Here is a 24,815-nt window from a genome sequence, read left to right on the forward strand (position 1 = left end):
CTCCTCTTCTTGTGTTTGTCCCTCGCCTGAAGCATTGCCTCATAATTTGCGTACTTCCACTGCATACTAAGCTACCACCCCTGTGTACTTCTCTTGCCCCTGCCACCGCACTCCGTATTATTTGCTCTCGCCTGTGTAAATCTACCCCACTACCATCCGTGTTATACTTGTCCTCGTCTGCCTCTCTGCCCTGCGCTGTTTTCTTGTCTGCATCATTTCCCCCGAGCTCTACGTAGCTCTCTCTCGCCCGTGTGCTTTTCTTCCCTGGCACTCCACGTTGCTCTCGGTCACTTGTCTCGTGTGTTTCTCCACTCGCTCTCTGTATTGCTTCCGCCACCCTCATGATACTTCTGTCCCTCTCTGTGTTGCTACCCACCCCGCTTAGAATTTGGAAAAAAATGCTTTTCAATGCTTTTTTCATTTTTTATTTACTGATCCAACTCAGATTAGTATATTTAAAAAAAAAAGTGACTGTGTCTTTTTGTAAGTGTGCGTATGAGAGTTTCGCAAGCCTACCAAATGATGCGGCAAGCCACGTCACAGGACATTTATTTCTCTCCCTACCCCAAAGGTGAGACCTATTGGCTTTGCCACTGCTTCTTAAGACTGGATTTACACAAGCAAGGTTTCCATCCGACTTCTTCTTTTGGAAAAAGACAACCATTCCCAAATGTGGTCAACATTTTCATTCATCCAAAAGTCTCAAAACATAATCTTATTTAAAATATCTGCTCTTTATTCTTGTATAATCAGTGCTTTTATTTAAAAAAAAAAAAAAAAAAAAAAGAGAAGAAGAAGTAATGAACACTGGCACATTTGGCTTAAATAACCCTTCAGAATCTGTTCTTGAGAGTGAGTTAAATAAACGAAACAATAAAATGCGTTGTGACTACCCGTGTATTAAATATGTTCCTGTTCTGCAATTTTGATCAATTTCCCATGACCACTCATTGTTGAAATGTATCCGCGGAAATGATACAGATGCCACCTGCAGCAAACTCTGGTTTTGCTCTCCGCCATTTTCTATCTGCAGGTGCTACTCTGTGTTAATTACTAATGGCTAATAAAAAAGAGGGATGCCGATGGACCGAGTGATGCTACATGTTCAGATTCTGTCCTACTGCTCATTAGTGCAATTTATTATTAGCAACCTCTTGTTTTAATTTAAGGCATCACTATTTGGAAATCAGTACCATACATTTGAACAAATGGAGTTAGCAAAATTGTTGCAGAACAATTGGCCCTTAAGTGAAAAACTGTTCAAGTTTCATTAACTGTTCTCTTGGCTAAAGTAGTATCTCACAGGAGGCCCGGCTAAATCTTCATCGCCATCGGTTTCAGGAGCAAACGATACAGTCAGATCAATATATTTCCTGTTTGCAGAAGGTTTCACAAGCTTGTGCATCCTGTAAAGAAACAGGGAGAATAGGAATGACTATGAAAATCATAACATGTATACCCATCTAGTAACAATAAAAGAAAGACAAAACGTTAGACTCATGAAAAGAAGTGACATCAAACAGCTATGCAGCATTTCTCTATTGGCAAGGCGCTTCCTAACTTTCCGGAAATAAGTATTCTGAAAAAGTTGCCTACAATTTTATGAGGAAAGTATTTATGATATAAGCAAATATGTCCCACGTGGAAACAGTTACATATATTCTAATCTATTTACTCACGGCGTCTTACTTAGAGTTCTTTAGAACTGAAAATCAACTGATTTAGCATTTGCTCCAGAAACCAGTTATTTTTTTCTATTACCACCCAACACTAACCAAGCGCATACTTTCCTATTGCTAAATTGAACGAACGGCTGCTCCCTTGGGGAGGGATTGGAAGCAATAACGCAATTTTTCTGAAGTGAAATACACTGTACTGATGAAACTAGAAATCTGTCTAGCAGAGAACTCTTAGGCCTCAAACTTCATCTGGTTTGTGATGTTTGTTTGCAAGAGATCTGCACCACGTGGACAAACTCGTATTTTTCATTCCTCAGCAGAATAATCTTGAATATACTTTTCAGAGGAAAGACAACGACCTTCATTCACCCTTCACGCGAATATTAAAATGCAGCAACAGTACAACTGTTCCTATTCAAGGTTACACCTAGCAGTTTTAGCTGAATCACATAAAATGCAACAATATTTGTTCCAGTATAGGTAGTGTTTATGAGAAGCGATATGTTTGAAAATTATGAGAGATATTCTTAATGTTTATCTTTTCACCTTTTTCACTGTGCTTAATTCTGATTGGTTGAATTTATGGCAACCAGGGAGAACTGTCGGAAATGTATGAAATCCTTTGTTCAGAAAATGTGAGCTCTGTTTGGATGTGAGAAACGTCTCTCCTTACTGACCTCTGATGGCGAATCATGCCTGATTACTCTCTCATTTTATTCTTTGTATTTTGCTGACCAGAACTTCAGGGAGCTCTTTGATTGATTCTTACTTTAACTGAGCTTTGCCCTTTGATTTACTGATAAATCGATTATAACTATATTAATCGGCTTCTAAAGGACTAAATCTGAAAATAACCATTTACGTTTTAAGACCTCTCTGTGTGTCATTTTCTAGGATCAAATTGGTTCTATGCCCTTGTGGCAATGTACTGTGGAGCTGATTGGTCTATGACCTAAGAAGGTTAGAATGTGGTATGGATTCCAGTGTGGAATCAGTAGAGCTATCGTGGGGGTTCTGTAAGTGGGAGTTGGAGATGAGCTGTTGGTGGATGAGGTGCCAATAAATCCACTTGCTTAACTACTTGACTTGCCTCCTACTTATTTATATCCTTGAGGACACCACATTTATTTGGCGACGAGCGGGAGTAAAGGCACCTCAACATCGGCTGGGCACTAACCTTTAGAAGGTGTATGCGTGGATTCTGGAGCTGTTTCTCTTCATCTCTGGTCGTGAGGAGGCGCAGGAGGAGGCCTATTCGAGTGGCGTTGCTCCGGGTACGACACAGCGGATTTCTTCGTCGAGATTTGGCAGGAGGAGAACAGCTGGTGGTATCGAGAGCGCGAGACCGCTCTGCTTCATGGATTAAGTTTCAAGGCCGTGAGCGCGAGGCTTCGGCGTGCTTGCAAGGGAGTTGCCAAGGGAGACGCGAGGCTTCTGTGCTCCGTGATGCATTCAAGGCCGTGAGCGCGAGCGTTGCCAAGGGAGACGCGCTGCTTCTACGCTACGCTTCGTCTTTCAAGGCTTTGATCGTGTGTGTTACCAAGGGAGACGCGAGGCTTCTGCGCATGTGCAAGTAATTCCCAGATGGAGGCTTGGATGTAGCCAATGAGAACCTCGTTGGGGGCCATTTTGAGTCGTTGGGAAGATTACAATGCACTTGTGAGGAAACACGGTGTTTGGAAAAGGCAGAACTTTGTGCCCATTTCTTTTGCAACCTGTGGGAATCTGCTTAGTATTCATACTTCATTGGAAGTGTGTTTATGTGAGCCAGCTGGTCATAATTACTTAAACATTTTATGAAAATTTTCGATGGGTTAGTGCTACCAAAAGTGGAACTGCTCGCTTGTTTAAAAAAAAAAAGAGGAAAATTTGTTTTTTTCATTTATTTTTTTTTTCTTTCTCTCCTCCTGATTTTTTTTTCTAGGCTTGCAGATATTTAAGATTTAAAAGAGTTTATTGACATGCAGAATGTAACACAACCACCGTTTTTTCTAACTAGTCCAGGTGAGCCGAATGTAAAATGGCAGAAATGGAAAAAGATTTTTACGAATTATGCGAGGGTTTGTGGCACGAATCTCAGTGCCGAACGCAAGCATTCGTTGTTGTTGCATTGCCTTGGGGGTGAAGGTCAGGAAGTTCTAGAACATTTACCTGAGTTAAGTGCTTCCGAACAAAGGAACCTCAATGAGTATGAAATATGTATTGAACAATTGGACCGTCATTACCTCCCAAGACTGAGCACGATAATGGAGAGGTATCATTTTGGTCTAAGGGGGCAGAAAAAAGAGGAGTCGGTTGAGGAGTACGTTTCGGCTCTGAGGAAGCTTGCTTCTTCATGCAAATTTGGTTCTGCTGTGGAGGAGAGGATTAGGGATCAGTTTGTGTTGAGGTGTGCGCATGATGATATCAGGAAAGAGCTCTGGTTGAAGGATGAACCTCCACTGGAGGAAGTTATTACTATTGCCAAGCAAGTTGAGCACATGAGGAAGTGTGTGGATGAGTTGAATGAAGAAAAGAGTAAAAGTGAAGAAAAGAGTAAAAGTACTGTGGTTGAAAATAAAATAGAAGAAGTGGTATGTCAAGTACAAAAGAGGGAGGTTAAGGGAAAAGATACTAGTATATCTATGCCTAGCAATGTATTCAGTTCTCCTGTTGGAGGAAAACCTGTGTGTTTTAGATGTGGACGTTTTGGACATTTTGCTAACTCACCTTATTGTCCGGGACTGAGAGCCATCTGCAACATGTGTGGTCGGAAAGGGCATTTCGCAAAATGTTGCAAGGGTAAAGGCAATAAAGATAACAGTGTAACTGCAAGAAATCAACCTGAAGTAAAGGTTGTCACATTTCAAGTTGATGCAAGTATAAGTGATCACCCTTCTCATGTAGTAGTTATAGAAGGGGTACCCCTTAATTTTAAGTTTGATTCCTGTTCGCACCTGACAATTATTGGAGAGGATGTTTTTATGCAACATTTTGTCAATAAGGTGAAATATTTCAAGAATGATCTTTCTCCCATGGGGTATGGTGGTTTACCTATAAAGATGTCTGGATATTTTGTGGCCACCATTGAACTTTGTGGGAAGATGATTGCGGGGAAGATATATGTTGCTAAGCGGGGTGATTCTCTTATGGGTTGGCCTCATCAACGTCTATTGGGGGTATGGTTAAACCCAAATGCCACTCCACAGGTTCAGGTACAAGCGGTTGGGGATACCTCTCTCAAGTTTGTAGAACAGTTTGCTGACATATTTAAGGATACTTTGGGGTGTCTTAAGGGATACAAACACCACATCAAAGTGAGAGTAGGAGCGGTACCTGTAGTGGCAAAAGTAAGGAGGATTCCGTTAAATGAACAAGCTGGTGTTCAGAAGGAGATAGATAAATTGGTGGAAGCAGGCATAATTGTACCGGTTGAAGCCACTGAGTGGTTGGCTCCAATAGTCGTGGCCAAGAAGGCCACTGGCGAAATTCGACTTTGCATTGACTTGAGGGCATTGAACAAAGAAGTCATAGTGTATAAGTTTCCCTTACCGAACATTGATGAGATGGTTGGTACGTTGGGCGGGGCGAAGTTCTTTTCAACTCTTGATCTGGCCTCAGCGTACCATCAAGTTGTGTTAGATGATTCCTCCCAGGATCTCACGGCTTTTGTTACCCCTATGGGTACTTTTAAATTTTGTAGAATGCCGTTCGGGCTTGTGTCGGCGGCTTCTGTGTTTCAACGAATAATGTCACACATTATCAGAGGTCTAAGTGGAGTTAAATGCTATCAGGATGACCTTTTGATTTTTGGAAACACCTTGCATGAGCATGATTGTCGGGTTTTGGCTGTCTTGCAACGTCTAAGAGAAGCGGGTCTTACTCTTAGGAAAGATAAGTGTAGATTTGGGTTGCAGGAGGTAAATTATCTTGGACATTGTATAACTGGACATGGGATTTTTCCCAAGAAGGAATTGGTAGAATCCATCATGAATGTTTCTGTGCCGGTTAACAAGGAAGAATTGCTTTCTTTTCTTGGTATGGTAGAGTTTTACGGTAAATTTATCCCTGGTTATGCAAGTAAAACTCATGCTTTGAGGAAATTGACGGTGAAAAATGCAGAGTTTTTGTGGTCAAGTGAGTGCGAGGAGGAGTTCCTTTTGGTCAAGAAGGAGTTGAGTAAAGCGCCAGCTCTTCATGCGTTTGTGCCTAGTGATCCGACGGTTATTATGACGGATGCTAGTGATAAAGGGTTGGGGGCAGTGTTGCTTCAGAAGAAGGATGGAGTGGATTGTTTGATTGCTTGTGCTTCAAGGTGCCTAAGAGGGTCTGAAAGGGGTTATTCAGTTATAGAGAAAGAGTCCCTAGCTATATTTTGGGCTTTGAGGAAGTTTAAAAATCTGGTGTGGGGTGTAAAGGTCTGTGTTTTGTCGGACCATAAGCCCTTAAAGGAGGTGTTTTCTAAGAAAGGTCTGGACTCTATTTCTTCAAGAATAAGGAAATGGATTATTTCTTTACAAGAATTTAATTTTGTAGTTGATTACATTCCAGGTGTGGTCAATAGGTCTGCTGACTGTCTTTCTAGGTTGGTGGATCTTAAAGGGAGCAATGTGGAGGATGGTGAGGATGATAATGAGGTGGTTAATGTCTGTGAAATCACGGATGGTACTGTTACCCAAGAGGATTGGAATACGGAGATCAAAAAGGATGATGAAATTTCAAGAGTGATGGTGATGTTGAGGGAAGGTAAACGGTTGGAGAAACCGTGGAGTTTAGTTTCTGATGAGCTTTCTGTGGTGGACGGCTTACTTTCGAGGGGCACGAGGTTGGTCCCGCCGTTGGGTATTAGAGAGAAATTGCTCAGTTTTGCCCATATTGGTCATCTTGGGATTGTCAAGACTAAGGAACTGTTGAGGTTGCAGTTTTGGTGGCCTGGTATGGATATGGAGATAGAGAGGTTAGTTCGAGAATGTCCTGAATGCTGTGCTAGTGATAAGATTTTGAAGACTAAACAAACCCCAATGGTGTGCAGGAAGTTGCCTGATCATCCTTGGGATGAGGTTTCTATTGACATTGTTGGTCCTTTGCATGGGGTTTGTGACACTCCATATCTAATAGTGGTTTTGGACTTATACTCTAGGTGGATTGAGGTAGGTGCTGTTAGGGATGTGTCTACGGTGTGTGTCATCAGGTTTTTGCAAGAAATTTTCAACAGAGAAAGCTTTCCTAACAGTATCCTTTCGGACAATGGACCTCAGTTTACCTCTGGTGAGTTCAAAGATTTTATGGTGAGATGCGGTATTCAACATAAAAGGTGTGCCATATATCATCCTGAAGCGAATGGTGCAATAGAAAGGGTCAACAAGACTCTTAAGGAGAGTATTCAGCTGGCAAGAGCTAGTGGGTTGAATTGGAAGGAATCTCTTCAAGATAGAATTTTGGCTTACCGGGTGTCCCCTCATTCAACTACTGGGAGATCTCCTTTTGAGTTATTTAAAGGGAGGGTACCTAATACTTTGTTGTGTCCTGGTTGGATGAAGTTAAACAAAGGTTTTGTTGATAATCAGGTGGGGAGATGGAGGGATAGAGAGATAGAGAAGCAGTCTTTGAGGAAATGTTATGTTGATGATAAGAAAGGTGCCCAATTTCAGGTGGTCAAGGTTGGGGATTTGGTTAAGATAAGAGCCCCTGTGGGGTGTCAACCTTGGTCGAAATATACTAATGTAAGACCTGTGGTTAAGGTGTTCAACAACGCGGTTAAAACAAGTGATGGCAGGATTTGGAACAAGAGTCGTGTTGTTGTGGTTAATCCTGTTGTTTCTGTTGGTCAAGCAGATAGCGACGGGTTAATCTCCGGTCCTGGGTCCTCTGTTCCTTTGACCTCTGGTTCTAATTTCCCTGGGGTCTTGAGGGGCATTCGGGAAAGAAGTCAAAGGGTACGCAGACTTCCTCTGTATATGAAGGACTATGTTAGGTCATAAGTTGGTTCCGTTGAGTGTGGGGAGGCTCATTTGCATATACATATGTCACATGTTAATGCTTTACTATGAAGTTTTTTCTGTTTATTTTAGTAGCATGTTATACTCTATCTTGATTCTGTGTGATGCTTTCTTTTGTTTATTATCATTTGCAATTTTGTTATTATTATTGTTAAGGGGGAAGATGTGTGGCAATGTACTGTGGAGCTGATTGGTCTATGACCTAAGAAGGTTAGAATGTGGTATGGATTCCAGTGTGGAATCAGTAGAGCTATCGTGGGGGTTCTGTAAGTGGGAGTTGGAGATGAGCTGTTGGTGGATGAGGTGCCAATAAATCCACTTGCTTAACTACTTGACTTGCCTCCTACTTATTTATATCCTTGAGGACACCACAGCCCTCAACCGAAATTGTCGAACAAATTACTTAGCTTTGGCAACGATGTATCTGTGAGAGACATAAATTAGTTATAGATACCTTACCTAAGAATTACCCACAGGTGTCAGACTTGATCCGGAGAAATGTTTTCTTAGCAGTACCCATGCACGTCGGTAGGTGGCGTTGGTCGACTCCACATCCGTTGTTGGCGTCGCGGTGTCTACTTAGACGTCGCCCCTGCGCGCTGACGTCAGTTCTGACACGACTTTCCATGCCAGAAGCGCCATGCAAGACACTGAATACTGGTGCACAAAACTAGAGCCCTGCAAAGGAGTCCCTTTCCCTAGAAGTCAGTTCGCAGAACGGGGAGGACGGGTTGGGCGTTAAGGAATCTTTAACTAATATATGTCTCTTACAGATACATCGTTACCGAAGGTAAGTAACTTGTTCATCTGAAAGAGACTATTAGTTATAGATTCCTTACCTCAGAATAGATACCCCAGCAATACCAACCCCGGAGGTGGTCTGCAAACTAAGTTCACACTAGGAAGTTCTGGAGAACAGAACGGCCAAAAAAGCTGCCTCTCCGGACTTGACTGTCCAGGCAGTAATGCTTAGTAAACATGTGCAGGGCTGCCCACGTGGCTGCCTGGCAGATGTCAACCAGCAAAACACCACGGCCCAAAGCAGTAGTGGCTGCTGTCACCCTGGTAGAGTGGGCACGCAGTCCTACTGGATGTTCCTTTTAAGCCAAAGAATAACAGATCTTAATGCATAGGACAACCCATCGAGAGATGGTACGTTTGCGCACTGCCAATACTTTCTTGGCACCCACATAACCCACAAAGAGTTGATTGTCCACCCAGAAGTCTTTAGTGCGGTCAAGGTAGAAAGACAGTGCACGTTTTGGGTCCAGACGGTGGAGTCTCTCCTCCTATTTGGAAGGGTGTGGAGGCGGGATGAAGGTTGGCAATGTGATGGTCTGACCTATGTGGAAAGAGGTAACCACTTTGGGCAGAAAAGAGGGCCTAGCACGGAGGACTACTTTGTCCGGATGGACAGCAAGAAGGGGATGTCTGGAAGATAGGGCCTGAAGCTCCCACACCCTGACAAGAAAGAAAGCAGTCTTCAAAGTAGGGAGGCGACAAGGACAATTATGTAGGGGATCAAAGGGAGCTCACACAAGGTAAGTGAGGACAAGATTTAAGTCCCATTGGGGTATTTTGAAAGGAGGGGGAGGAAAGAGATGAGTAATGGCCTTCAGAAATCTGTTAACATTAGGGGACTTGAAAATAGAAGGCTGAGCAGGAAGGCGAAGAAAGGCCAAAATGGCGGAAAGATAGCTTTTAAGAGTGCCCAGAGCAGAGCCCTGCTAGGACAAAGAAAGAATGAAGAGGAGAACCTCTGAAAGAGGGGCAGAAAGGGGATCCACAGCCTTTCCTGTGCACCATGCCACAAATTTGTTCCATCCACAGGCGTATACCATTTTAGTGGAGGGACACCTGGCTGCCAAGATGCCATTACAGACTTTGGGAGGAAGGTCGAAAGCTGTCAAATGTCACCGCTCAATCTCCACGCAAGGAGGTGGAGGACCGCCCCAGCTGCTGGGACAGAAGATCCTCCAGAAGAGGCAGTCTGATCGGAAGATCAATGGCCATGCTCAATAGCTCGGGTACCAGACTCTTCGTGCCCAGTCCGGAGCCACAAGAATGACTTGGGCCTGGTCGCGCATGATCTTCTTCAGCACTCTGGGCAGAAGTGGTACAGGTGGAAAGGCGTACAGGAGGCCACAACTCCACTCGCATCGATAAGAGTCGCAGAGCGAGAGCTGACTTGGAAACTCCAAAGTGCAGACCTGCTGACATTGTGCGTACTCTTCGGTGGCGAATAGATCTAACCACTGCTGAAAGAGACCTTGCACCACCTTCGAGTGAAGACGCCTTCGTGATCCATCATGCACCGGCGACTGAGTTTGGCGGCTCTGGTGTTCAGGGAACCTGCCAGGTGTTGAACCACCAGAGAAATGCCCTGATGTTCCAGCCATGTCCAAAGGTGAAGAGCCTCTTGACACAGGGTCCACGACCCCACCCCGCCCTGTTTGTTGCAGTACCACATGGAAATGGTGTTGTCCGTGAACACCTGCACCACTCTTCCTTTGAAAGAAGGAAGGAATGCCTTCAGTGCAAGACGAATCGCCCGGAGCTCCAGAAGGTTGATGTGGAGCCCGGACTCTGCCGGAGACCAGAGGCCTCTGATCTCTGCCTCTTCCATATGGCCGCCCACTCCCAGGAGTGATACATTCGTCACTACTGTGAACGCTGGTTGGGGAATGGAGAGGGATCTGCAGTTGACCCAATCCTGGTTTGTGAGCCACCACTGCAACTGACTTGCAGTGCCCTCTGAGATCTGAACGACATCGGAAAGATTCCCCATGTGCTGCACCCACTGGAACTTCAGGTCCCACTGCAGAGCCCACATATGCCATCTGGCATGATCCACCAGCAGGATGCAGGAGGCCATGAGGCCTAGCAGAATCAGGGTCATTCTCACCGAAATTTGCAACAGAGGCTGAAACATCGGTATCATAGCCCGAATATCCTGGACTCGTTGCTCGGGAGGACAGACCCGAAACTGCTCCGATGAAAAGGAGCTTCTGGGAGGGAATCAGGTGAGACTTCGGCACGTTGACTGTGAACCTCAGCGAATACAGGAGGTCCGCCGTAGTCTGGAGGTGGGAGACGACAGCCTGGGGCGAGCCCGCCTTCAACAGCCAGTCGTCAAGATAGGGGAAGACTGGAACCCCTTATATGCGCAGATGAGTTGCGACCACCGCCATTACTTTTGTGAACACCAGAGGGACCCTGGTAAGGCCAAAGGGGAGCACATTAAACTAAAAATGCTTGTGGCCTACCATGAACCATAGGTAACGCAGATGGGCAGGCAAGACTGGGATGTGAAAGTAAGCGTTCTGCAAGTATAAGGCTACCATCCACTCTCCAGGGTCGAGGGCAGACAAGACCTGAGCCAAGGTTAACATCTTGAACTTCTCCTTCCGGAGGAAGCGGTTGACGTCCCTGAGGTCCTAGATAGGACGCAGGCCTTTGTCCTTCTTGGGTACCACAGTAGTGGGAGTAGCAACCACGACCTACTTCTAGCACAGTGACGTGTTTGATAGCCCCCTTAACCAAGAGAGCCGTTGCTTCCTGGTGGAGAAGGCCCACATGATCCTCCGACATGCGATGGGAGTGTTGGTGGCATAGACGGAGGGGTAGTCTCGAAGGGAGGGGAGTAGCCCCTTCAGACTATCTGCAAAACCCATCTATCTGACGTGATGTTGTGCCAGAGGGGGAGGTGATGGCAGATCCTGCTGCCCACTGGCAACTGGTGGCCCTGGAAGGTCGGATTAGGAAGGCTTGGAGGCTGCTGCAGGGGAGAGTTTGGTGGACTGGCCCACCCGCTGGCCCCGAGACCCACGACGCTGGGTCCCACGCCCCGACCACGCAGAGGCTGGGTAGCTTGCGCAGCCCCGTGGCTCTGGGTGGAACGTGGTGGGGCACCACTTCCGTAGCCACGAAAGGGGCGTTAGGCTGACTGCATGGGGCGAGAAGTTGTTGCGAGGCCCAAGGATCTAGCCGTAGCCCTAGAGTACTTGAAATGCTCAAGCGCCTTGCCCGCCTTGTCACCAAACAGGGGATGGCCATCAAAGGGCATGTCCAAAAGGGTAGATTGGATATGCCCAGAGAAGCCAGACGGTTTCCGCCAGGCGTAGCACCTCAGGGTTACCAACGTGGAAAACGTTCTACCCAGCGAGTTGGCGGTATCCAGCTCACACTGGATAGTGAACTTTACTGCATCTCCACCCTCAGCAACAGCGTGGGTGAGCACGGCTCGGGGCCTCCTCCGAGCACTGTGGCAGCACTTGCGCAACGGTATCACACACCGTTGGTGTGCAACGGCCCAAGCTGGCGGAAGAAAACATCTTCTTCCCAAGATGGTCCAGCTTCTTGGATTCCCTATCTGGGGGAGCAGTAGGAAATGCGCCTGTGATGGTTTCCCGCCTGCGCCGGATGACGCGGACCCCTCCAACATGGCGGATGGTGGGATCCGAGCCGGAAATGGACTGTGCAGTCTAGTAGCTCAGGCCGGAACTCAGAAGCCGGTAATTGGGAGTCCCGCCGGAGGGGCTAAAAGTGCGATATGGGAGCCGAACAGGCGTTCGGAGGAGGAACCGGAGAGGAGCACGGAGGACACTGCGGACCGAGAAGGCGTGGAGAGAAGCTCTATACCGAAGACCACAGAAGAGGAGGAAGCACTACAGTGGCAGGACCTGTTCCAATCGGAGGAGAAGACCGAGAAAGACAACCGCTCTAGGAGCAGCACCCTCGAGTCCAGTACTCCAGCAGGGGAAGCGGAGGCTGCGACTTCCCTCCCACCGGCCCAGGAGGGCCGTGGGTTCAGGCAAGTGCTGGGCTCCTTTTGGTTTCGGGGTTGGTGGGAGGGAATACGGGGAATAAAGGGCGGGAGAACGCTCCCAAACGAGGGGTACGAGTACAGCGCCCTTTGAGGATTAGGCTTGGACCATCAAGCCCTCAGGGGTAGGGTGTTGGGAGAGGAAAGGTGGGTCGCCAGGGGCCGGGCGGTGATGTCGGCCAAACATCCTGTTCACAGGAGCCCCTGTGCTGGGCTTGGACCAAGTGCCCAGAAGGATGTCAGTGAAGGCCTCATTAAAAGGGAGCAGGGGCTCCGAAGAGGCTGCTGCCGGCTGAAGCACCTCAGTCAGGAGGTAAGTCCTGACAGCCACCGTAGGAAGCTCGAGGCCCAAGGCCTCACCCGCCCTATGCAACACCACAGTGTAGGAGGCTCCCTCCTCCGTAGCCACGGTAGGGAGAGAAAGCATACCAAGGTCTAGGGAGGAATCTAGACCACTGGCAACACCTAACTCCTCTCGCCAGTCCGGCTCCTCAAGTTGGTCTGCTAGATTGTCAATAGACCCCTCCCAGTTCTCTTCACCCTCCTCTGGCTGCCACTCAGGGCGGTAGGGAACACCAGGGATAAACAGCGGTAAAAAAGTACCCTCTGGCGCCGGTACCAACGTCGGTCTGGCACTGTGTCCACGTCGGGGGTGAGGCTGGGTTCGACACCGGTGAACAAGTTACTTACCTTTGGTAACGAGATATCTGTAAGAAACATAGGTTAGTTATAGATTCCTTACCTTAGAATTACCCCCAGGCGTCAGACTGGATCCGGAAAGTTTTTCGTCAGCAGTACCCCTGCGCGTTGGAAGGTGGTGTCGGTCGACTCCGCGTTCGTCATCGGCGTCGTGGTCGCCGGGATGAGGTCTTGGTAGCTACATAGACGCCGCCCTCTCGCGCGAACGTCAGTTCTATACACGACTTTCCACGCCAGAAGCGCAGAGCCATGCAAGACACTGACCACTGGTGCACAAAACTAGGGCTCTGAAAGGATGACCTTAACCCTAGAAGTCAGTTCGCAGATCGGGGGGGATGGGTGGGGCGGTAAGGAATCTATAACTAACCTATGTTTCTTACAGATATATCGTTACCGAAGGTAAGTAACTTGTTCATCTGAAAGAAACAGTTAGTTATAGATTCCTTACCTTAGAATAGTTACCCCAGAAATACCAACCCCGGAGGTGGGTCTGCAAACTAAGTTCACACCAGAAAGTCCTGGAGAACAGAACGGCCGAAGAAGCCATCTCTCCGGACTTTGCTGTCCAGGCAGAAGTGTTTGGTGAACGTATGCAGCGATACCTACGTAGCTGCCTGACAGATGTCATTTAGGGGGACTCCTCATCCTAAAGCACTGGTAGCTGCCGTCGCCCTGGTGGAATGGCACGCAGTCCCACTGGAGGCTCCTTCTTTGCCAAAGAATAGCAGTTTTTGATGCACAGAACGACCCACCTGGAGATGGTCCGTTTGTGCACTGCCCGACCGTTCTTAGCGCCTACGTAACCAACAAAGAGCTGGTCGTCCGCCCGGAATTATTTGGTACGACCCAAGTAGAAGGAAAGCGCACATTTTAGATACAGACGGTGGAGCCTCTCTTCCTCTTTTGAAGGATGCGGAGGCGGAAAGAAGGTGGGCAAAGTGATGGTTTGGCCAATGTGGAAAGAAGTAACCACCTTGGAAAGAAAGGAAGGTCTTGTTCTGAGGAAGACCTTGTTCTGATGGACAGCCAGAAAGGAAGGCTTGGAAGAAAGAGCTTGTAGCTCACTCACCCTGCATGCAGAGGTGATGGCTACAAGGAAGGCAGTTTTCAAAGTTAGAAGCCTGGGAGGACAGTTATGTAGCGGCTCAAAGGGAGCGCACATAAGATATGTAAGAACCAAGTTCAAGTCCCTGTCCCACTGGTGCATTATGAAGGGAACAGGAGGAAAAAGATGAGTAATGCCCTTAAGGAAACGATTTACAACAGGGAACTTGAAAAGAGAAGGCTGATCAGGAAGCCTAAGGAAGGCTGAGATGGCCGAGAGGTAGCCCTTTAGAGTGCACAGAGCAGAGCCCTGCTGGGCCAAAGAAAGGAGGAACAAGAGAACCTCAGAAAGAGGGGCAGAAAGGGGATCCACAGCCCTTGCTGTGCACCATGCCACAAATTTGTTCCAACTGCAGGCGTATACCGTCTTAGTAGAGGGACGCCTGGCTGCCAAGATAACATCACAGACTTCGGGAGGCAGGTCATACGACGTCAACTGCCGCAGCTCAAGCTCCACGCATGGAGGTGGAGGTTGGACAGGTTCGGGTGGAGGACCGTCCCCTGCTGCTGCGACAGAAAATCCTCCCGAAGAGGCAGTCGGATCGGAGGATTGATGGCCATGTGTAGCAGCTCAGGATACCAGACTCTTCGTGCCCAATACGGAGCCACAAGAATGACTTGGGCTCGGTCGAGCTTGATCTACTTCAGCACTCTGGGCAGAAGTGGTATAGGTGGAAAGGCGTATAGAAGACCGCAACTCCACTCGCAACGAAAAGCGTTGCCTAGCGAGTGCCGCCTTGGAAATTGCAACGCACAGAATTGCTGACATTGCGCGTTCTCTTCGGTGGCGAATAGAATTAACCAAGGCTCTCCTCACTGCCGAAAGAGACCTTGCACCACTTTCAAGTGAAGAGGCCATTTGTGGTCTGTCCTGCACCTGGGGCTGAGTTTGTCCGCCCTGGCGTTGAGTGAACCTGCCAGGTGTTGAACCACCAGGGATATGCCCTGATGTTCCAGCCATGTCCAGAAGCGAAAGGCCTCCTGACATAGGGTCCACGACCCCACCCTACCTTGTTTGTTGTAGTACCACAAGGCAGTGGTGTTGTTGTCCGTGAACACCTGCACTACTCTTCCCCGGACAGAGAGAAGGAATGCTTTGAGTGCAAGACGAATCGCCCGATGCTCCAGAAGGTTGATGTGGAGCCCGGACTCCATTGGAGACCGGAGGCCTCTGATCTCCACCTCCCCAATGTGGCCGCCCCATCCCAGGAGTGATGCTCGGTCACCACTGTGAACTCTGGATGGGGAAGGGAGAGGGATCTGCCGTCGACACAATCCTGGTTCGTTAGCCACCACTGCAATTGGTGTGCAGTGCCCACCGAGATCTGGACGCAATCGGACAGGTTTCCCTGATGTTGTGCCCATTGGAACTTCAGGTCCCACTGCAGAGTCCACATATGCCATCTGGCATGGTCCACCAGCAGGATGCAGGAGGCCATCAGGCCTAGTAGCCTGAGGGTCATCCTGACCGAAACCCGGGATAGGAGCCGAAAGATCGGAATCATAACCCGAATATCCCGGACTCAATGTTCGGGAGGATAAACGCGAAGCTGCATCATGTCCAGAACCGCTCCGATGAAGAGGAGCTTCTGAGAGGGAGTCAGGTGTGACTTCTGCAGGTTGATGAAGAACCCCAGCAAATGCAGGAGGTCGGCCGTAGTCTGGAGGTGAGAGACGACAACCTGTGGTGAGCCCGCTTTCAACAGCCAGTCATCGAGATAGGGGAAGACTGGAACCCTTACTGTGCGCAGATGAGCGGCGACCACCGCCATCACTTTGGTGAAAACCTGAGCGGCGCTACTCAGGAGGAACCTTACCAGCAAGGGCGTAGCAGATCTTGATGGTTAGGATGATCCACCTGGACAGAGTGCGCTTGTGCACAGCTTTGCCTTTAGAGTGTCCAATATAACCCACGAAGAGCTGATCTTCCAAACGAAAATCCTTTGTTCTGTCCAAATAAAAGCTCACTGCTCTTTTAGGGTCCAAGCGGTGAAATCTCTCCTCCTCCTTGGAAGGGTGAGGGGGAGGATAAAACACAGGGAGAGTAATGGACTGCCCCAGATGAAAAGGAGTAACTACCTTAGGTAGGAAAGCAGCCCTGGTCCTGAGGATCATCCTTTCAGTATGTAAGGATAAAAATGGGGATTTCGAACTAAGAGCTTGAAGCTCACTCACCCTCCTTGCCGAGGTTATGGCTACAAGAAAGACCATTTTAAAGGACAACAGTCTCAAAGGACAGCTATGAGGGGGCTCAAAAGGGAACCCCATCAAATAAAAAGTTAAAACAAGATTACGGTCTCACTGTGGCATCACAAAGGGAGTAGGTGGAAAACTGTTAGTAAGACCTTTGATAAATCTTAATACAATAGGTGACTTAAATAATGACGGCTGATCTGGTAGACACAGAAAAGCCGATAAGGCTGATAAATAGCCATTAACCGTGGCCACAGCACAACCCTGCTGAGCCAAGGAAAGAGCAAACTGAAGCACATTCGACAAGTGGGCCTTTAAAGGGTCAATGGATCTCTCTCCACACCATTTCACAAACTTAGACCATCTATAGGAATAAATAGACTTAGTGGAGTGTTGCCTGGATGATAATATAACATCCACTACGTCCGGAGGGAGAGAGAAAGAACTCAGGTTGCCCCGTTCAATCTCCAGGCATGAAGGTGCAGGCTCTGGAGGTGAGGGTGTAGAACCTGCCCCTCCGTCTGCAAGATGAGGTCTGCCCTGAGAGGGAGACGGAGCGGAGGGTGCGACGAAAGATGAAGTAGATCTGTGTACCGCACCCTTCTTGGCCAATCCGGGGCGATCAATATAACTTGGGCCCGGTCTTGGCGAATCTTCCTCAGAACCCGAGGAATCAAGGGTATGGGAGGAAACGCGTAAAGGAGTTGTGAGCCCCAACTCAACTGAATCGCGTCCTACAATGCCCCCTGCATCGGAAACTGGAGACTGCAGAATGACGGGCAATGCGCGTTCTCTTGAGTGGCAAACAGGTCCACCCGAGGAATTCCCCACATTCGGAAGACGTGCTGCACTACCTCTGGATGAAGCCTCCACTCGTGGTCGGCGGAAAACTGTCGACTGAGACTGTCCACACGTAAGTTCAGCACCCCGGCCAGATGATTCACCATCAAGCAAATCCGATGGTCCTGAGCCCAGGACCAGAGTCGCACAGCCTCTCTGCAGAGACGGTATGACCCTACTCCTCCCTGCTTGTTGACATACCACATCGCGGTAGTGTTGTCCGGCAGGACTTGAACCGACTGACCGCGAAGGGAAGGGAGAAAGGCCTTGAGCGCCAAACGTATCGCCAGCAATTCTAGAAGATTGATATGAGACAATCTTTCCTCTGGAGACCAAAGACCCTTGATCTCCAGATCCCCCAGATGAGCACCCCACCCCAGGGTAGAGGCATCCGTTATCACTGTGGCCACCGTTGGAGGAAGATGAAAGGGTTTTCCTTGAGACAGATTGCCCTCCACGCTCCACCAAGACAGATCCGCTGCAGCTTCTCTGGAGATTCTGACTGACTCCCTGAGATCTCCGTTGTGCTGATACCACTGCCTGCGGAGACACCACTGAAGCGCCCTCATGTGCCAGTGTGCATGGTTGACCATCAGAATGCAGGAGGCAAACAGACCGAGCAGGCGAATGACCTTCAGAACTGGAACAACCGCTCCATTGTGGAATAAAGGGATCATCTCCTGAATGTCGAGAATTCTTTGCAGAGGAGGAAATGCTCGACACACAGTAGTGTCCAGTGCCGCCCCTATGAACAGGTTGCGCTGAGAGGGCACCAGGTGAGATTTGGGCACATTGATTGAAAAACCCAAGTTGAATAACAGATGAGATGTTACCTGCAGTTGATGTTGCACTATATCTGGCAACTCTGCTTTCAGTAGCCAATCTTCCAGGTAGGGGAAAACCGGAATCCCCGACCTCCTGAGATGGGCAGCCACCACCGCCATCACCTTGGTGAAGACTCGAGGTGCAGTAGTAAGACCAAACGGGAGGACCGCAAATTGGTAGTGTTGCGACCCAACCGTAAAACGGAGATACTTCCTGTGCGACTTCAGGATTGCGATGTGGAAATACGCATCCTGCAAGTCGATCGACACCATCCAGTCTTCTTGCTGCAACGCTTGAAGAACCTGCGCAAGGGTCAGCATCTTGAATTTCTCTTGCTTCAGGTAAAAGTTCAAGATTCTGAGGTCCAGGATTGGACGCAATCTGCCGTCCTTTTTGGGAATCAGGAAATACCGGGAGTAGCATCCCTGACCCCTTTCCTGCTCTGGAACCACCTCTATCGCACCTTTTTGTAGCAATGCAAGAACCTCCTTCTGTAGAAGAAGCAGATGGTCCTCTGAGCAAAAACCTTGGCAAGGATGGTAAGGGGGAGGTAATTCCCAAAAGGGAAGGGCGCACCCATTCTCCACACGGTTTAAAACCCAAAGGTCCGTCGTGACAGATTTCCAACCTCGCAGAAAGTGGGACACCTGACCCCCAACAGGCCTCACATGATCCAGGATGGGGGATCTAGGGCTGCTTCCCTGTAGCATCACTGGGAGCAGAGGAGGCTGAGGAGGAGGAGGGATTGCAGCCAGAACCACGCCGACCCCTTTGTCTTCCTCTATAGGATCTGTAGAGAGGATTTTGTTGTTGCTGCTGCTGAGGTTGACGGAAGGAACGAAAGGATGACCTTCCAAATCCCCTATACTTCCTGAAGCCAAACCCTTTTGACTGCGTCTGCAAACCTAAAGACTTCGCAGTAGCTCTGCTATCATTGAATCTTTGCAGGGCGGAATCCACTTTCTCCCCAAAAAGCTTTTCCCCATCAAAGGGTAAGTCGACCAGAGTGGCCTGAACGTCCGTAGAGAAACAGGAAGAGCGAAGCCAAGCCTGCCTTCCAGTGGCTATAGAAGATCCCATAATTCTGGCCATGGAATCAGCCGTATCTAGGCCTGATTGAATAAATTGCCTAGCAGCAGCTTGAGTGTCTGCAACAACCTCCATAAAATAACCCTTCTCCTCATCAGGCAATTTAGGAGCTAACTGCTTCACAGAGTCCATCAAAGCATGAACGTAGCGACCCAACAAGCAAGTGGCATTTGTTGATTTAAGCGCCATACTTCCAGATGAGAAGACCTTTTTAGCCGACTGCTCAATCTTCTTTGAGTCCCTGTCAGCTGGAGCTTGTGGAAAAGCACCTGAAGATTGTTTTGAACAGGATGCCTGCACTACAAGACTCTCTGGAGAAGGGTGCGAGGAAAGGAAGCTCGGATCCCCCGGAGCCATTCTATATCTTCTCGCCACAGTCCTGGAAACAGCAGGCGAAGAAAGTGGCTTGGGCCAAACGTCCATAACAGGCTGTAAGATAGCCTCATTAAAAGGCAACAGAGGCTCGACAAAAGAAGAAGGAGAATGAAGGACTTCAGTCAAAATGTTTGGCTTATATTCCGCAGAAGGCAACTGTAAGTCCAGCAGCTCCGCAGCCTTCTTGATTATCAAATGGTAAGGAGCCAACTTTTGAGGAGGAGAAGATCTGGAAGAAGAATGCTCCCACTCAGGAGTGGTGTCCAATCCACTTGCCTCCTGAATACCTACAAATTCATCATTGGAGTCACCCACTTCACCTTCCTCCACTTCCTCTGCTCGATATTGTTCTTCCTCTATAAGTATCTGAGCCTCTCTTCGAGAGCGGATCTGAGGACACAGCGCTGGTGGCACCGTACGTGGAGTCGGCGGCGACGGAGTCGGCGGCGTCACACGCGGCGCAGCTGGAGTCGGCGTCGAGGGAGGCTCCGACGAAGGCACGCGATCCAGTCGAGGCCGGGAGGAAGGCTCTCCAGACGGCGTCGGGAACTGCCATGATGGCGCCATCGGCAAGAAGGGCATAAAAGGTGCCTGAGCGTAGTGTTGCGGCACACCCAAACTAAACGCCATTGGACCCACGGGACCTGAAGGTGCACCGGATGGGAAGGCTGCTCTCTGAAAAACACCATACATAGTATTCAGGAAATGCGTTGGATCCGCACCCGGAGTCGGGAAATGCGGGTTTGGGTTCGAACCTGAATCCAGCCGAGGAGTAGCCGGAGCCAACAAATCCTCTACTGGAACCACAGGTTCACCTTCAGGCACAGGAGAAAGATCGGCAACCTGATCCGGCTCGGCATCGGAAGCTGGAGAATCCACCGGCGTCGGAGACTGCGCCAGAGTTAACTTTGGCGAAGGACAGGGAGGAGCCTAGCGCGCAACCAAGATGGCCGCGTAGGTGCGAGGCTCCCGAGGACCTCCGCGACCTCCTACGACTATCCTTCAATTATCCTGTCCTAGATGAGGGGACTGTGTTGGTGAGCCCGAGCTGAGGTGTCACCCGTTTTCCGTTTCCAAATCGGACCTCGGACACCGGCGGGAGCTCCGATCGAGGTTTGCGGCCTTCTCCGCGCGGGGCCCCCGGATTGGAGTTGTGGGGCGATCCGGAGACAAAGTGAACAACAGCGGCGGGCAGGGCCGGGCGACTCGCGTACCCCGCACTTTCACTTTCGCTTTTGCACCCTCCTTGCTGCGTAGGCGAGGTTGGGCTGCGGGGCACTGTGAGGTGGTGTGGCCTCGTTGGGGTGCCCTGCCGGCCCGCCGGCTGTGATCCACCCCGCAGATCTGTGGTTGCCCCCCCCGGAGCCCGTGAACCGGCTTGTTTGCCCTTTTCGGAGTGATTGGCACGATTTGGGGACTGGAACCATGTCCACAAAGCAAGATGGCGACCGGGCAAAGGTGAAAGCGACCCGACGTGGCGCAGCCCATCAATCCAATAGCATGGACCGCTACACCCTCCAGAAGGGATCTCCCGAGGTGCCGCGTAGGTCCCCTGAGGGCCCGACTGATGCTCCCGCTCTGCCCGCGGATCTGACCCTTCGTGATGTCATGGGCGCTATCGCCGAGATGAAGGCCTCGGTGGGCCAGCGCTTTGACACTCTGGCGCAGAAGATTGACTCGGTCCTCGTGGATGTTGGCCTGGTAAGGGCCGATCTATCCAAGACCAATGACCGGGTCGATTCTTTGGCCCACACCACATCGGGCCTCACAACGGATGTGGCGGCCCTCCAAAAGGAGGTGCGCCGGCTTGGCCAGGCGAGCGCGCTGATGGACCGTCGCCTGGAGGATTCCGAGGGTCGGGCCCGGAGGAACAATGTTCGTATCATCGGGGTGCCGGAGGGACGTGAGGAGGCGGCCGCGGACCTATTTGTGGAGGACTTGATTCTCACCCATCTCCAGCCCCGGGGGCTGAGTAAATTCTTTGCGGTGGAGCGGGTCCACAGGGTTCCCGGGGGAAGGCCTAAGGCCGGAGCCCCTCCGAGGCCTCTCATTGCCCGGATTTTCAACTTTCGGGACAGAGACGCTATCCTGCAAACGTCCAGGCTACAAGGACCGGTTAAACTCGACAATATGGACATAAACTTCTATCCTGATTTCACCCCAGCGGTCCAAAAGCAGAGACTGAGCTTTCTCGGAGTCAAACGTCGTCTACGGGACCTCAACCTCAAGTATGCGATGCTTTTCCCAGCTAAGTTGCGGGTGGAGGTGGATGGCCGCACGCACTTTTTTGATCGTCCCGAAGCGGCCGGGGACTGGCTGGATACTTTGCCCGGGGATCGGGGTCGGGGGGGTGGGGGGGGGTGCGGCTGGAGGAGAGGGCTCGCCGGATCAGGACTGAGGGACTAATATTAGGCCTCGCTCTGGACTCAATTGCTGTCACTTCTGATTGTTCGTCTTTTTGAGTAAGTTCCCCTCCTGTGGAGGTTGTATGGGGTCTTTTGGGGGTTCTCCCTCCTCCTCTGGGGGACTAGTTAGTTTAATCATCTATGGGGCGACAGGCACACTGCACTTTGGGGGGGCTGTTTGGGCTCATGCAGGGGTGCAGGGAGGGGGGAGTTCTGTTGGGATGGGTGGGTTGGGGTGGGGTGTTGTTTGTTTTTACCACAAGGCAAACCCTTTATTGTATTGGTGTTGAGATGCTCTCCGGGGGACGAATGATGACTTCTGTATGTGATGGGGGGTAGGGACCTGACTTTGTTGTCTTGGAACGTTAATGGACTGGGAGATAGGATCAAACGAGGGGTGGTCCTGCAGTATCTGAAACGACTCTCACCCGATGTAGTCTGTCTGCAGGAGACACACCTTATTGGTAACTCTTTTTGTGCCATGAATCGGCGTGGCTACCGTTTGGTGGCCCACTCGGGCTTCACGTCGGGCTCACGGGGTGTGGCCATCATGGTGAAGAACTCGCTCCCATTGGAAATAGACGAGGTGCGCCATGATGATAGGGGCCGCTACACTGTCTTGGTGGGGAGAATGGAGGGCAAAGTAGTTGTCTTTGTGTAAGTGTACGTCCCACCGGGGCTACAGTCGACTACTTTTGCGGACCTGGGGCGCCTCCTCCTTGGCCTTCTGGGGGGGCTTCTGGTGGTTGGGGGGCTACTTCAATGCGGTGGTTTCTGGGACTGTGGATCGTCACCCCCCTAGGGACCTCCCCCAGGCACAGGCGTGGCTGTCCGGCCTCTTGGATACACTGGGATTGGTGGACTGCTGGCGCTTAAAACATCCCACGCAGCTGCAGTACACTTTCCACTCGGGTGCCCATGGTAGCCTCTCACGGCTCGACTATGTCCTTGTTCCTGCGGCCTATGTTGGGAGGGTAGGAGAGGTGCGCCATTTGGCGCGGGGTATTTCCGATCACTCCCCGCTCCTATTACATTTTGATATTTTCCCGAGGGGTGAGGGCAGGGTAGCTCCAATCAATGCCTGGTACCTGCGCGACCCCACTATTCGTGCTGACTTGATTAAATCCTTGCAGCGATACTTTGATGAGAATGTGGGGTCCGTCCCTTCGGCTATCTCCCTGTGGGAAGCCTTCAAGACAGTTCTCAGAGGGGAGGCCCTGTCCCTTATCTCACATGCCCGGAGGCGCGAGCAGGAGGAGGTGACCCGGGTGGAGGCCGAAATTGCCGAATTGGAGGGTGATCTAGAGGGTGGGGTGACGGATGCTGCATTACAGCTTAGGCAGGAGGCCTATAGGGCCCTCGTTACGGAGGCGGCCAGGGGTCTCAGTAGAGAGCAACAGGGGCGACTGTATGATGTGGGAGATAAGGCTGGTAAACTGCTTGCGTGGTTGGATAAAAAGGAGAGAGCGAGTCGTGTGGTCCCGCTGATTGAGAGGATGGATGGTGTAAGTGTAACCGAGCCAGAAGACATTGTCTCTTGTTTCGCGGATTATTTCCGCGAGGTGTATTCCCCGGTTTCTCCCTGCTCGGAGGAGGATTCCCATGCCCTGCTTAGGGATATCGCGCTGCCCTCCCTCTCGGAAGAGGACAGGGTGTCGTTAGATGCCGCCCCCACCTCCGACGAAATTGCCCTCGCCATACGCTCGGTCGTCTCCGGCAAGGCCATGGGCCCAAACGGCATCCCGATCGAGTTGTATAAGTTGCGATCGGATGTACTGGCACCCCACCTCCGCGCGATGTTCCTTGCGGCCCACTCGCTGGGCTCCCTCCCGCTGGACCAGCGTCTAGCTACAATCGTGGTGATCCACAAGGAGGGGAGACCTCGTGACCGGGTTACATCCTATCGGCCTATCTCGCTCTTGAATGCGGAGCCCAAAATTCTCGCCAAGGTGCTGGCCAACCGGCTGGTCGGCGTGGTGGGCGACTTGGTCCACCAAGACCAGTCCGGTTTTATTCCCCATCGTAACATGGCCCTTAATCTGCGGCGTTTGCACGGGGTGCTCGCGCGTGTCCCATTCGTGCAGGAGCCGGCCATATTGGCGTCCTTAGACGCCACCATGGCGTTTGACACGCTGGAGTGGCCATACATTTGGGCGATGCTGGCGAAGTTTGGATTTGGCCCGGGGTTCATTAGCTGGGTCAAATTGTTGTATTCGGGCCCATTGGCGCAAGTGGTGGTGAATGGAAGAGTATCGGTCCCATTTGAGCTGGGACGGGGCACGCGACAGGGCTGCCCCTTGTCGCCGCTCCTGTTTGCACTGGCCTTGGAGCCCCTGGCGGAGTGGCTGCGGTGGCATCCTTCCATTCGTGGTCTCCGTTGGACCCCCGAGTACGAGGACCGCGTGTCCCTATACGCTGACGACATCCTTTTGTATCTAGCCTCCCCGCGTAAATCGCTGATTGTCCTGGTTGATGTTTTGCGCTCATTCGGCCGCAACTCAGGCCTTGTCATCAACTGGGCTAAATCATGTGTGTATGTGCTCTCCGGGGAGGCTCCCGTCCTCCCGCGGGGTTGTCCGATCCAGATTGCCTCTCAGGGGTTTAGGTATCTGGGTGTCTACATTACTCTGGACCCGGAGGCCCGCTACGAACGGAACTTGCTCCCCCCCCTCCTGCGCTTGAAGGAGGACGTCGCGCGCTGGCGGCGCCTGCCGCTTTCGCCGCTCGGCCGGGCGGCGTTGTTTAAGATGATGTCATTGCCACGCTTCCTGTACGCTCTCCAGAACACTATGGACTTAGTCCC

The 24,815-nt window shown here is 50.5% G+C and overlaps 1 protein-coding gene across 2 annotated transcripts in view; it reads right to left on the minus strand.

The window, feature by feature from the left end:
* Positions 1–718: 718 nt before the first annotated feature.
* UBA6 (ubiquitin like modifier activating enzyme 6) overlaps positions 719–24,815 on the minus strand; it is a 658,681-nt gene continuing 634,584 nt past the window's right edge. For both annotated transcript variants that reach the window (XM_085636514.1, XM_085636515.1), the window contains one exon: positions 719–1,406. In XM_085636514.1, the coding sequence (XP_085492640.1) occupies positions 1,271–1,406 (136 nt within the window). In that variant the 3' untranslated portion in view covers positions 719–1,270. The remainder of the gene's footprint in view (positions 1,407–24,815) is intronic.

Source organism: Triturus cristatus, chromosome 2_1, assembly GCF_964204655.1.
Source record: "Triturus cristatus chromosome 2_1, aTriCri1.1, whole genome shotgun sequence".
NCBI classification, from domain to species: domain Eukaryota; kingdom Metazoa; phylum Chordata; class Amphibia; order Caudata; family Salamandridae; genus Triturus; species Triturus cristatus.